The 12,535-nt window shown below is 31.4% G+C and overlaps 1 protein-coding gene across 1 annotated transcript; it reads left to right on the forward strand.

The window, feature by feature from the left end:
* The first annotated feature begins 2,533 nt into the window (after positions 1-2,533).
* On the forward strand, positions 2,534-8,382 carry LOC112512091 (beta-fructofuranosidase, insoluble isoenzyme 1-like). Its single transcript, XM_025117895.1, has 5 exons — positions 2,534-2,648; positions 4,822-4,830; positions 5,171-6,039; positions 7,421-7,845; positions 8,109-8,382. Exons 1-5 carry the CDS (start codon positions 2,534-2,536, stop codon positions 8,380-8,382), a joined length of 1,692 nt encoding a protein of 563 aa, XP_024973663.1.
* The last annotated feature ends 4,153 nt before the right edge of the window (positions 8,383-12,535 follow it).

Raw genomic sequence — 12,535 nt, forward strand, 5'->3', positions numbered from 1 at the left:
TCAGTAATCCGTTTGTATAACCCTTTACGAATCAACGACTTCAATTCAGATGGACAAAGTCCGTCGATAATGACTAATGAATTGGTTGGAAAATTATACTGACAACAATTATCGATGGAGTTTACAACTTGATCAATACTGCATTGAGAAGTAATTTTACAACTTATTAAAAAAAAACTAAAGATGTAAACCTTTTTTTTGTTAGTTTTTATTTAAAAAAATAAAAATATCAAAAATACGTCAGAAAAACCTTAATTATTAGTGCTAATTATGTATGGTTAACATCAACCATATCTAACAAGTATTTGGTTTTTATTTTTAAATGATTATTATTGTTATTATTATTATTATTACAATAAAATTGAATTTATAGAACGTCAAAATTGTATAAATATCTTAATAGATTGTTTTATAAGACATTAATTTATAGAACCAAACATTAAAGTGTTCTATTTAAAAACCTCTAATGTGGAATAAAATTCTAGTTCAGTCACGAGTTCTTATTATAACCTAAGTGCTTGAACAAAAACCTGGATTCTTGTATATATTTTTTTTATTATTTTTATTACTTTTTACCATTTTATTTTTTTAATAAATAACATATAAGTTAAAATTGATATAAAAATATAAAATAATATTGATAAAATAATTTTTTATTTTTCATTTTTTGTAAATTTTTATACAAGTTTTAATATTAATAAGTTTGAATTTGAATTATCTCAGTATATTATTATGTTTAGATTATTTTTCATATATTTCTCTCTCTCTCTCTCTCTTTATATATATATATATATATATATTGTAAATTGATAATTGTAAAATATTTTTTTTTAATTTTTAATGGATATTATGCATACAAACATAATTTTGCATAATATAATTGTTGAAGATGAAGGTGACATGTTGATCAATTAGATCGATAAATAGTAGATAATTCAACACAATGTTTTTATAAATTAAAAAAATAAAAAAGAGGTTTTTTTAAATACCTCAATTATGGAGTTTTATGATATTTTTATTTTGTTAAGGTGACAATAATGTGACAGATGCTCTAAATTAATTTTCTGAAATACTACTTCTAGTAGAATTTCTATAAGCTCAATGCTTTTTTTTTCAATTACAGTTTTTCAATTAATTCTTTAAAACTATATCTTTTGATAATTCTATATTGTAAACTAGCTAGTTTATCGGTTAAGTTTATTAAAAACAACCAGGTTTATCAATTAATTTACTAATCAGCAGTTAGCTTTTTAGTTTTCAGCTTATTAACCAACAATTAATTTAATAAAACAAAAGAAGCTATTTCATTACCTTGTTTTATAATTATTTTATAAACACACTTATTTCCTCTCTAAAAAAAACACTTGGGTAGCATTTGGTTCAAAATATGTTTTTGGATGTAATGAAATATGTTAAAAGAATTTGATTTTGAAGGAATTGGAATGAAATGTTGTCAGGTTTGATCACCTGTTTGGTTGGTAGACAATGAAATGAAATCTGTTAAAGCATTGGAATTTATCTGTTTGGTTCATAGAATGTAGCATTGGAGTTGGAATGAAATATTGGTAAATGACCAAAATGCGTTTTTTTGAAAATTTTAATTTTTTTTAAAACTAAAAATACTTTACTAGAATAATTATTTAATTTGTAAGACAATATAAAATACACATCCCAAATATAACCATAAGCCAAATGATGTTACTAAATCAACAGTGGTCGGCGGTGATTCAGGTCGACGGTAGTCATATTGGGTTTTATGAGATTAAGATATATTGGGTTAAAGACATATTTGATATAATGGTATTATGAAAATTCATTAAAATACTATGTAGTTGCTAAGAAATGTTAAATTTCTTTATTTATGAAATTTGTAGGATTTTAAATATTTCTTTCGTGAAAAAGAATGAACCAAACAAGTGAACGAAATTTTAAAATTCAATATTTCAATTTCATTATATTCCTTTAGAATCTGATAACCAAACGTCTTCTTTGAGATTTTCTGGTTTTGATAAGTAAATGAAGATGTAAATAAATTCATATTTCTTTCAATTTAACCTAAATAAAAATTCAGGCTTGTGAAAAAACCGACCTATTATATTCGTTAAATTTTTCCTAATTTCTAATCATATTAATTATTGATTAATACCTCTAACCAAATAGCTTCTTATTAAATAAATATGATCGAATAAAAAGTGTAAATAGGGGGAAGGGGAAGGGGAAGGTGCCAACTTTGTGTATAAATACCCCATTTGATTTGAACCATCTATCCTCCTTCTTCACTACCTCGTAACTCCCCATAACCTCATTCATCACCCCACAATCCCCAACCCACTTTTCAATATACCTTTTTGAATTCAACACTTATCTCTACATATATATATAATTGCAAACTTAACGCCATTGGAATTATACATATATATATATATATATGGCATTAATTTGCAGAGATTTTATTAGGGTTTTGCCACTATTGTTGGTATCATGTTACTTGTTCAACACCAGCAGCTTCAATGGTGGTGGTGGAGGTGGAGCCATGGCCTTCCATAAGGTTTCTCCAAGTTCGCACTCTGTTACTATTCCTCATGTGAAAGTCAACCACATACATAGAACTTCCTACCATTTCCAACCCAAACAAAACTGGATCAATGGTATTACCTCCTCTTCTTCTTCTTCTTCTTCTCCACACAGCACATACATATATATATATATATATATATATATATACACACATGCTTGTATGGATTAACAATCCAATTATAGAGGAAACACAGGGTGCACTCAAATTATATTACACGCAAGAATCGTTCATTAGTTATAATTACAGCGTTTGTGTGTGTATATATCCTTTTCGTGTCAATTAAAGTGCTATGGAAGAAAATGATTGCACACAAGTTTTCGTGTCAATTTCACGGGATGTTATCAATCATCCTTGCTAAACTCAAACACATGCCTCTAACACGTAACACGGTTAGTTGTTTCGAGATGGTATACTTACTTATACAAACAGAAGATGATGGTTCAAGTTTGACAATCGTAATATGTAAGTTATAATTTCTTCAACTATATATTAAACTCCTTATAAACAGTAGACATTTAAGTCACACACCAAACATATTCTTGTATATCTGATTTGTCTCTCACATGATTCGTTTGAAAAACACTGTAATCTAACTGAGAAGGTTGCTGGTTACCAACCTTTTGTTACACCAAATTCAAATACAAAAAACAATAAGTTTTTTGGAAAATAAAAATAAAAATAAAAAGAAAAAGAAAAAGAAATCCTAAAAAATGAGCAATGCATTTGCATGCTAATTTGGGATGTGGCCAATTAGGTTCCATGCAGACTGCAGCCATCTGTGTATATTTGGGTCCATCCATCCTTAAATACATCTATGTACATATAATGTCATAATCCATTTTGTACCCAATTTTGGGGTCCACCATTATTCCTTGACGAAATTACTATATAGTCCCTTGATTTTAGCATACGTGGAATTTTTAGTCCATTGCTTTTATATTTTGTGTTTTCAGTCCCTATAAATTGACTTATTGAATTTATATAGTGCATGAGTTCTATTTGAATATCCTAGGAGGTACTCGTACAATACAGCAAGATACATCTTGATTTTAATGTTTCATTTATCTTTTTTGTCTCGGTCGATGTTATAAAAAATTGAAAAAAAAATATTGATATTACTACCAACATGATTTTTTTTTTTTTGTGTATTTCTTTAATTCATTTTTTTGTTTTAATAATGTAATTTTTTTATAGAGATAATAATTAAGTATTTTGCTAGAACTCAATAATTATTTTAATTATATTTTAAATATTTTATATTTAAAATGAATGTTTATTCTCTATTTGATTATGTTTATCTATAGTTAGTTACACGAATTCAAACATTAAGCTTTAATAAGTTGTACTTACGCAAAATTTACTTGTAATCTTGATCCTTAAGTAATATGCATCAATAAACAGTACTTCTAGCATAAAAATGATTTTTAAGAGTTTTTGTCAAATGATTTATAATATAGTATAGATTTTATGTGATTGACATATAAAAAAAAAATGATCTACTTAAGACATGGCTGAAAGAAATAAGTCTAGACCGGTCCGATTATAGCAAAGTAAAAATAGAATTCGGATCTATGCAAGGTGCAAGACCAGTTTGTGGAAAAAAGTTCGACTAATCACTGGGGATTTTGGTCTTGTCTACAAACAGAACAAATAAAATTAAAGAATCTAAAAAGAAAATAAATTGGCTGTGATTTTTGACTATCGTCTATATAAAAACAATATTTATGTCTGAATCAGAAAAACATCAGAAAAGCTTCCTTGATCAATTGGGTAAATCAAGAAAACAGTAGTCTCGGCTGCAACAGAAGCTAAATATGCAACAACAATCCAAGGTCGCATACCTAGATCAAGACTAATTAAGTTCCCACTCATGACCCATGTAACAAGCTTCGCATCCCTCTCTCTTTTTGTTTTTCGCCCCCATGTCGCTACAAAGAGGGCGAAAAAAGACTAGTGGTATGGTCTAGTTCAAACTGATCACGTCAAGGACCGATCTTTAATTACTTGGTCCTGAGTCCAAAGGCCCGTCGCGAGTTACTTTGATTGTATCCTTTAAGAAAAATAGAGTCTGTTTGATATAAAAAATATTTGATATTTTGAAAGTGTTACAATAATTTTATAGAATATTTTAATAAAAGCTTTTAATTTAAAATATTTATTTGTTTTTATATATAATGAACTGATACATTTCCTTTTTGATGTCTTTCCATCATGTGCGGCTCAAATATGATGATCGCTCGTAGACCCAAACGGTGAGTTTGATCGAACACTTTTTGAGAAGTTTCTCCATTGTTTTACAGGACACTTGTGTTTATAAAACATTTTTTTTTAAAATAGTGTTATGTAAAATAGTTGGTACGACACTTTTATTTAAAAAAAAACTTTCTAAAAACTTGTTAAAACGTCTTATAAACCTATTGCAACATTTTTACATAAGACGTTTATGATTTGATTCTATAAAAACTTAAATCCTATAAAGTATTTTATTATGATGCTTAGACATTTTAGACGTCCTATAAATCCAATTTTGTAGGAGTGTGAACTATGAACGTAAATAACAACTGATTTATAAAATTTTGCGTTATGTAACAGCACCAATGTATTACAAGGGATTTTATCATTTCTTCTGTCAATACAATCCCAAAGGTGCGATTTGGGGAAACATTGTGTGGGCCCACTCCGTATCAAGAGACATGATCAACTGGATGTCGTTAAAACCAGCAATTGTACCATCAAGATGGTTTGATAAATACGGGTGTTGGTCTGGATCTGCCACGATCCTACCCGGAGATAGACCCGTAATTTTGTATACCGGAGTCATAAATGAAAAGCCCGATCCGGGTTACCAAGTCCAAAATTACGCGATACCCGCCAATTATTCGGATCCGTACCTCGAGAAGTGGATTAAACCGAACGACAACCCTATCCTCAAACCGACTAAAGAAATCAATGTATCATCGTTTCGTGACCCTTCAACGGCTTGGTTCAATAACGGTTATTGGAAAATGTTGATTGGTAGTCGACACTACGATCGAGGGATTGCTTACTTGTATCGAAGCCGGGATTTTGTTAAGTGGACACGTGTCGAACACCCGTTTCATGATAAACCGGGTACAGGTATGTGGGAATGCCCCGATTTTTACCCGGTATCGTCTCCCGGTCGTAAAAACGGGTTGGACACTTCGATGTTGCACGAAGATGCTAAATATGTTTTCAAGGTAAGCCTTGACGAGACTAGAAATGAATACTACACAATCGGAGAGTATGACATGGCGAACGACCGATATCTCCCCTATAATACATCAATTGACGGTTGGGCTGGGTTACCATATGATTACGGAAACTTCTACGCGTCGAAAACGTTCTTTGATCCCGTCAAGAAACGAAGGATTTTGTGGGGTTGGGCTAATGAGTCGAGCACAGAAGATGAAGACATTGCCAAAGGATGGGCAGGAATTCAGGTATCACCTCTCTAATCTTTCAAAAAAGATCCATATGGACCCAAAAATGAATATATAGACATTTGACACTACAACGAAATCGGGTTTATAAGACACTCTCAAATTCTAAGTGTCATAATAGATCTCTTTAAATGACTTAGTTTATATGAACAAAAAAATAAAGTGTCATATCTAAAAGTGTTGTAATAAGTTTATATGACGTTTTTTGACGTAGTAATAAGTTTTTTAGGACACTTTTAATATAAAGTGTCTCATTATCAACTTTATAAGACACTATTTGAAAAATTGTCCTATAAAAATAAGTGTCCTGTAACAAATTTAGTTTATAGGACAATTTCTCAAAAATATCATATAAAGTTATTAATGCGACATTTTGTATTTAAAATGTCCTCTAAAACTTGTTAAGATGTCCAAAAGCGTCATATAAACTTATTACAACATCTTTAGATAGGACACTTTATGTTTTGGTCCAATAAATTAAGTCCTATAAAACGGTCTATTGGGACACTTAGAGATTATGGGTGTCCTATACACCCAATTTTGTTGTAGTGAATAAATTCAGTTTTATAGGATGTCACAGTATCTGTAGGTATCTTAATACACTTTTATAGTATGTCGTGTTATCTGTAGTATCTTAATAGACTGCTTAATAAGACTTAGGTCCTGTTTGTTTTTACCTAAAAAGCACTTAATACCCTCTTATGTCTGAATCGGTCAGACCTTAGGGTATTAAGTGTGTTTGTTTTTTTTTTCAATTAAGAGCTTAAAAGCTCTGATTATGTCTGAATTATTTAGAGGTAACTTTTTCACTTAAAACCTCTTAATTGCTTTTAAAGCTTCCAATGCTTGCAAAGAAAGCCTAGATTTCAATGATTCAGATTTCAGATTTCAGATTTCAGACGTAAAAACAAACAGTCTGACTGATTCAGATTTCAGATTTCAGACGTAAAAACAAACAGTCTGACTGATTCAGATTTCAGACTTCAGCACCACCTCTTAAAATTTAGAAGTGAATTTAGACTTCAGACTTAAGCACCTCTTAAAAAACAAACGCCACCTTAATATCATAGAACTAAATAAATATGTGTGTGTTATAATAAGTTGATAAAAAATAAAATGTCTTATTAGTCATCAAAGAATGTCTTCTGTAAGAACGTATATGGAACCCTGTTAAATTACTTTCAAATACGTTACAACATCCTACCATAACAGATTTATATAAGATGCACAATTGTTTGTTCCTATAAATTTATGTTTAGAAAGCAATCTATTATGACATTTAGACATTTTTGACGTCCTATAAAGCTAATTTTGTTGTAGTGTGATCAACTAAATACATGATATACATGTTAATTGTTCGGGCTATCTTTCAAATATGCAGTTGATTCCACGGATGATTTGGTTGGACCCTAAAGGGAAGCAATTGCTACAATGGCCGATTCAAGAACTAGAAACCCTAAGAAATCACAAGATGAAGTTAAGGAATGTGAAGCTAAATAAGGGAGATATCATAAAAGTAGAAGGAATTACCGGTGCTCAGGCCGACGTGGTGGTCCGCTTTACATTTGCGAGTTTGAGTAAGGCGGAGGAGTACAATCGGAACTGGGACGACAAGTTTCCGCCACAAGATCTCGCGAAAGACATATGTGGGATCAAGGGCGCCACTGTGCAAGGTGGACTAGGACCATTCGGGATTTTGACACTCGCCTCCAAGAATCTTGAAGAATACACTCCGGTTTTCTTTCGGGTTTTCAAGACTCGTGATCACGAGAGATACAAAGTTCTCATGTGCTCCGATGCTACTCTGTAAGTCGATTACTAACCAACACACGGGTAACTATTTTTAACGTTCTTCATTCAACCAATCTTACTCTTTTGGAGGCGTAAAAACAACCAACCAACAAGCGTAAGATAGGTTGAAAAAGAGCATAAAAAACTGGCACCATTCTAACATCCACAATGATGCTTATTTGAAATCTTATTGGCCACATAAGCTCAAGAATATTGAATTCCAGTTAAAAATTTCACTAACATTATTTGTTTTTTATTTAATTTCTTGGGGAAAACAGATCTTCGAACAACAAGGATGAATACAAGCCATCATTTGGAGGGTTTGTGGGTGTTAATTTAACCGATCATAGGAAGCTTCGGCTTCGGAGTTTGATCGATCATTCAGTCGTGGAAAGCTTTGGAGAAGGCGGAAAAACGGTGATCACGTCTAGGGTTTATCCGAAAATGGCAGTGGCTGGGGACGCACACTTATTCTTATTCAATAATGGTAGCGAGACTGTAACCGTTGAGAGATTAAAAGCTTGGTCCATGAAGGCGTCTGCTATGAACTGAAAAAAGCTTTGTAGTGATTACTCATAGAGTGATGAAATAAGTTAGAAGAAATGGTCTTTCCATCTTTTTATATCAGAAGAATGTAGTCTTGATGAAATTATTGATCGGTTGAAAGTTTTGGATAAAATCTACGGGACTTTTAGTATGATTTTACGTCGGTTTTAAGTTTGAAGGAAACATGATCCGTTAAAAAATATTATATTTCAAAGCATATTGACACTTGTATAACATTGGCTTGTAGCTTACTTATGTGTTACGTCACAATCAATGGTAAATTGGATCTCCCCCGTCATCTTTGCATGTTTTTATGCCCTTCCAAAGGTAAGCGTGAGTTAATTGTTTAAAAGACTTGATTAAAGTCATATTTTCCGTTTTAATGATTTAAGGCTTTATTCTTGGTTGTATGGGTATCGAATTTTGGTTGCATATAAATGAGTGTTCTAATTTATGGGGTTTCATCAAGAAAAATGGTGAATTTTGGAAGGATGTTTGCTTTTATAATAAGGACATGTCGTTGCGAAATTATTATTTAAATCAACAGTCTTTCAGTTTTACTGTTTTATGATTAAGAAGAAAACAGCTTAAACTCACTAAACGATAAGTCTAACCCTTTTTATTTGTCGGCATGTACATCAAGTCCTTGCTGGGGTTTGGTTCTCGCTTCACCATGACAATATGAGTGCTAGATAGATGCATGAGAAGATTTTAGCTTATTGTTGACGTCTTCCACAATTGGAGACAACAACAGTTATTGGGTTATAGTAACATCCGACTTTGACTTAGTATTTATGTAAGGCTTCATCTATCATTAGTTGATAATGATTTTAGATTTGTTATTTGAGGTAATTCAAGTAGATAGAAATTTACCCTTATTTGTTGTATTAATGAAAATTATAAATTAGTCGCTCTTTTAAGATTTGAGGGTGTTACCTTTTAGTGGTCGTTTTTGGAGCAAAATGGAAGGTTTAGTATGAGAATTAAAGATCGTTTGGTAGACAATTTCATATTCTTGATGAGGTAAGTTTTGGGTGTTTTGATCTCCCTTTTAGGGATCTTTGTGGATCTAAAACTTGTGCTTATATTTGGTTTATTTCTAGGCTTGGTTGTGACCTAGATAAGATTTCCAGAAATGTTTGCTTATGGATCTTAAGTCTTCATCCTTGGAAGCTAAAACGGGTTTGGAAAATATGAGTTCCAAGTTGCTTTGTGAAAACTATGTACATTCCAAAATGTCCATTTTAGATTCTTAAGATGTTTTCTTGATATTTATCGAATGTATTGATTATATGATGAGATTTGCATCTTTGGTACTTCAGATATTATAAATCTTGTGAATGCCCATATTTAGAGTTTTTGGACATTTTGATAAACAAATCATAAGAGTATGTTCTTTTAATGAGTTACCGTATGAATGATAATTATTTGATGATTAATGCACTTTTAGTGTATTTGAAAACCGTTTGCAAAATGCAAGTTATTGTGCTATGAGGCATTTTGAAGATATAAAATATATGGTTTCATTTGGAAAACGATTTGTCTCAACGAATGACGCTTTTTTGAGTCAATCGTACTTTTGGGGCAATGTTTGTATAGACGCGGGTTAAATGTGTTCATTACTTATGTTGATTTTTATTTGAGTGGTCAATTAAGTGTGGTGCTATTGGCTTGATTTTGGCCCATTGGAATTTTGGGGATATTTATTTGGTTTAAATTGCTCATTTTTGAGCTTGGGCATGAATATTAACCTTATTCGGAAATGATGGGAAATGTTTGTGGTTGTACTCGTATGGGTCATAAAAGAGATATGGTCTAGTAGTGGTACTTGTATGAGTCATATATGGGGTGATGATTTTATGGGTGAGGCTCATCTAGAGAACGAGTAGATTTCATGGTCACCTTAATGTTTGTGGTGGTACTAATTGTAGTCGTATATGGAGCTGGGCCTTGCGATGGTACTCAGTAGAGTGGTATACGTAGCCCATTGACCTTGAGTGAAACTCAGTAACATTGATGAGTGACATACTTTGTGATTCATCACGATCGATGGGAACGGGTCTCTTCCGTCGCTGAAAGGTGTTGTTTTGGATATTGAGTATTATCCATGTTTTTGATGACGTATTGAGTATGAAGTGTTATTCATGATTTATGATTTTGGTATGTTGGAACTTATCCATATTATGATGTTTTGGATGATAATGTTTTATCCATGTTTCAGTAATTGAATATTTAACTTTATCCATTTTTTTTTTTGTGAGTATTAGGTTTTGGTTTCATGTTAAATGGATGTTCGATTAGGTAGTGTTTAATACGCAGACTGGATGAGACAGAACGAGACGGTACGGGACATGACAGGACGGGACGAGACAGGACTAATTGTCTGTCCTATGTTTGGTACGACTAGGACAGGACAGGACAAAACTATTAAAATGACCATATTACCCCTAAATGTTGTTCAATGTTATTTTATATCATATAATGATTGTAAAATAACAACAAATCAATCAAAATATTGTCATTTTAACTTTAGTCTCATGTTGTTCCACCTTTTTTGACGGAACAAGAAATATCAAGATTTGTCCCACTAAACTTTGTGTACGGTTTGGATTATTATTTGCAGATGTTAAATTTTGGATTTACGTTATAGGTAATCAAGTTTTGAATTTTAGAAAGTGATTTATTCCTTATTTGATATTTATCGAAAAATTTAAATCAATCGTTCTTTCCATATTTGAGGGTGTTACAAGTTGGTATCAAAGCATAAGTTTGAGAGATTTAAGTATTTATTTAGTATTCCTAGACTCACACTAGGTTTTTTCTAAGTGAATGAAAATGAGAATACATGATTAGGCATTTTAAAATATGATATTTTGAGGTCAATCGAGACATCGACATCAAGAATCATGACGATGTAGCAAGGTTCCTCATTTAGGGTGTGTTTCATAGTGCACATGACCAGTGTTATTATGAATTTACAAGTACATGGATGTGTTTCAATCGTCTTTTCTATGATGATCGATGGGGTAGTAAATGTATTCTTTGCGAAGGATGGTTAGAAAAACTGATGTTTGTAGCAATGATTACGTTAATTCGACCATTGTGGGTCAAGGAGATAAGTTAAATTTGAACCATAAGTTTATTAAATCATCATTATTTTGGGAGAAACTGTAAGATTAATTGACTTGGTTGCTGATTATCACCTTAAGATATTTGAACGTTATGAATGTCAGTAGTGTGACTAATAGACTTGGTGAGCATGGTTCTAAGACTTCGGGTCTCAACTAAATGCAAGCACGATATTCATTTTTAAAATAAATTGCAAAAATTATTTCATGTTTCGTCAAATCATTCGTGCATGTCATGTTACGAGTTTAACTCATGTTGTTTTGCTAATGTTGCAAATCACTGAACACATATTGTTGGGCAACTTTAAATTTAAAAACCGACATGAATCATTCCATGTTTTACCCAAAATGCATATGTTTGATATGTTGCACATATTGATTTATAATTTGACGCAGAGAAGAGATTTGGGTCAAATTATGAATAAACGAGATCACTCAAATGCATATATTTGTATACAAAGTTTTATTGGAATTTTATTTCATGTTGTTTGAAGGGGTGTACAAAAAATTGTCAACCCGCGAAACTCGTCCAACCCAACCCACTAACAACCCAATTAAACCAAATCCGTCAAACCGTTAACCCACCAATTAAGAGGGTTTAAACTGGGTTGAACCTAGTTTAACCCACCCAACGCGCTGCTAATATATAATTTTTATAAAATTATATATATATATATATATATATATATTAATAATGTATAAATTTTATATAATTTTTATTGATATTATGTTTGTATTTTATTTCAGCTAAACGTATCGGTTACCAAAATAGATTCACAATCAAAGAATGATGACAAATAATCTAACTAATAAGAGAAATTTATTGATTTTATTTTCCAACAACAACAAATTGATATGTCGGAGAATATTAATGATTTTAATAGATATTTGGTTGACGAATCCATCAATCTAAATACCTCGTCATTTTATATTGTACTTTAGTGGAAAGAAAATGCTTAGTTATAACATTTCGCTACAACAACATTAGATCTTATAAGACGCCTAAAATGTCTAAGCGTCCTAATATGATA

The sequence above is a fragment of the Cynara cardunculus genome (genome assembly GCF_001531365.2).
Source record: "Cynara cardunculus var. scolymus isolate 2C chromosome LG 5, CcrdV1, whole genome shotgun sequence".
NCBI classification, from domain to species: domain Eukaryota; kingdom Viridiplantae; phylum Streptophyta; class Magnoliopsida; order Asterales; family Asteraceae; genus Cynara; species Cynara cardunculus.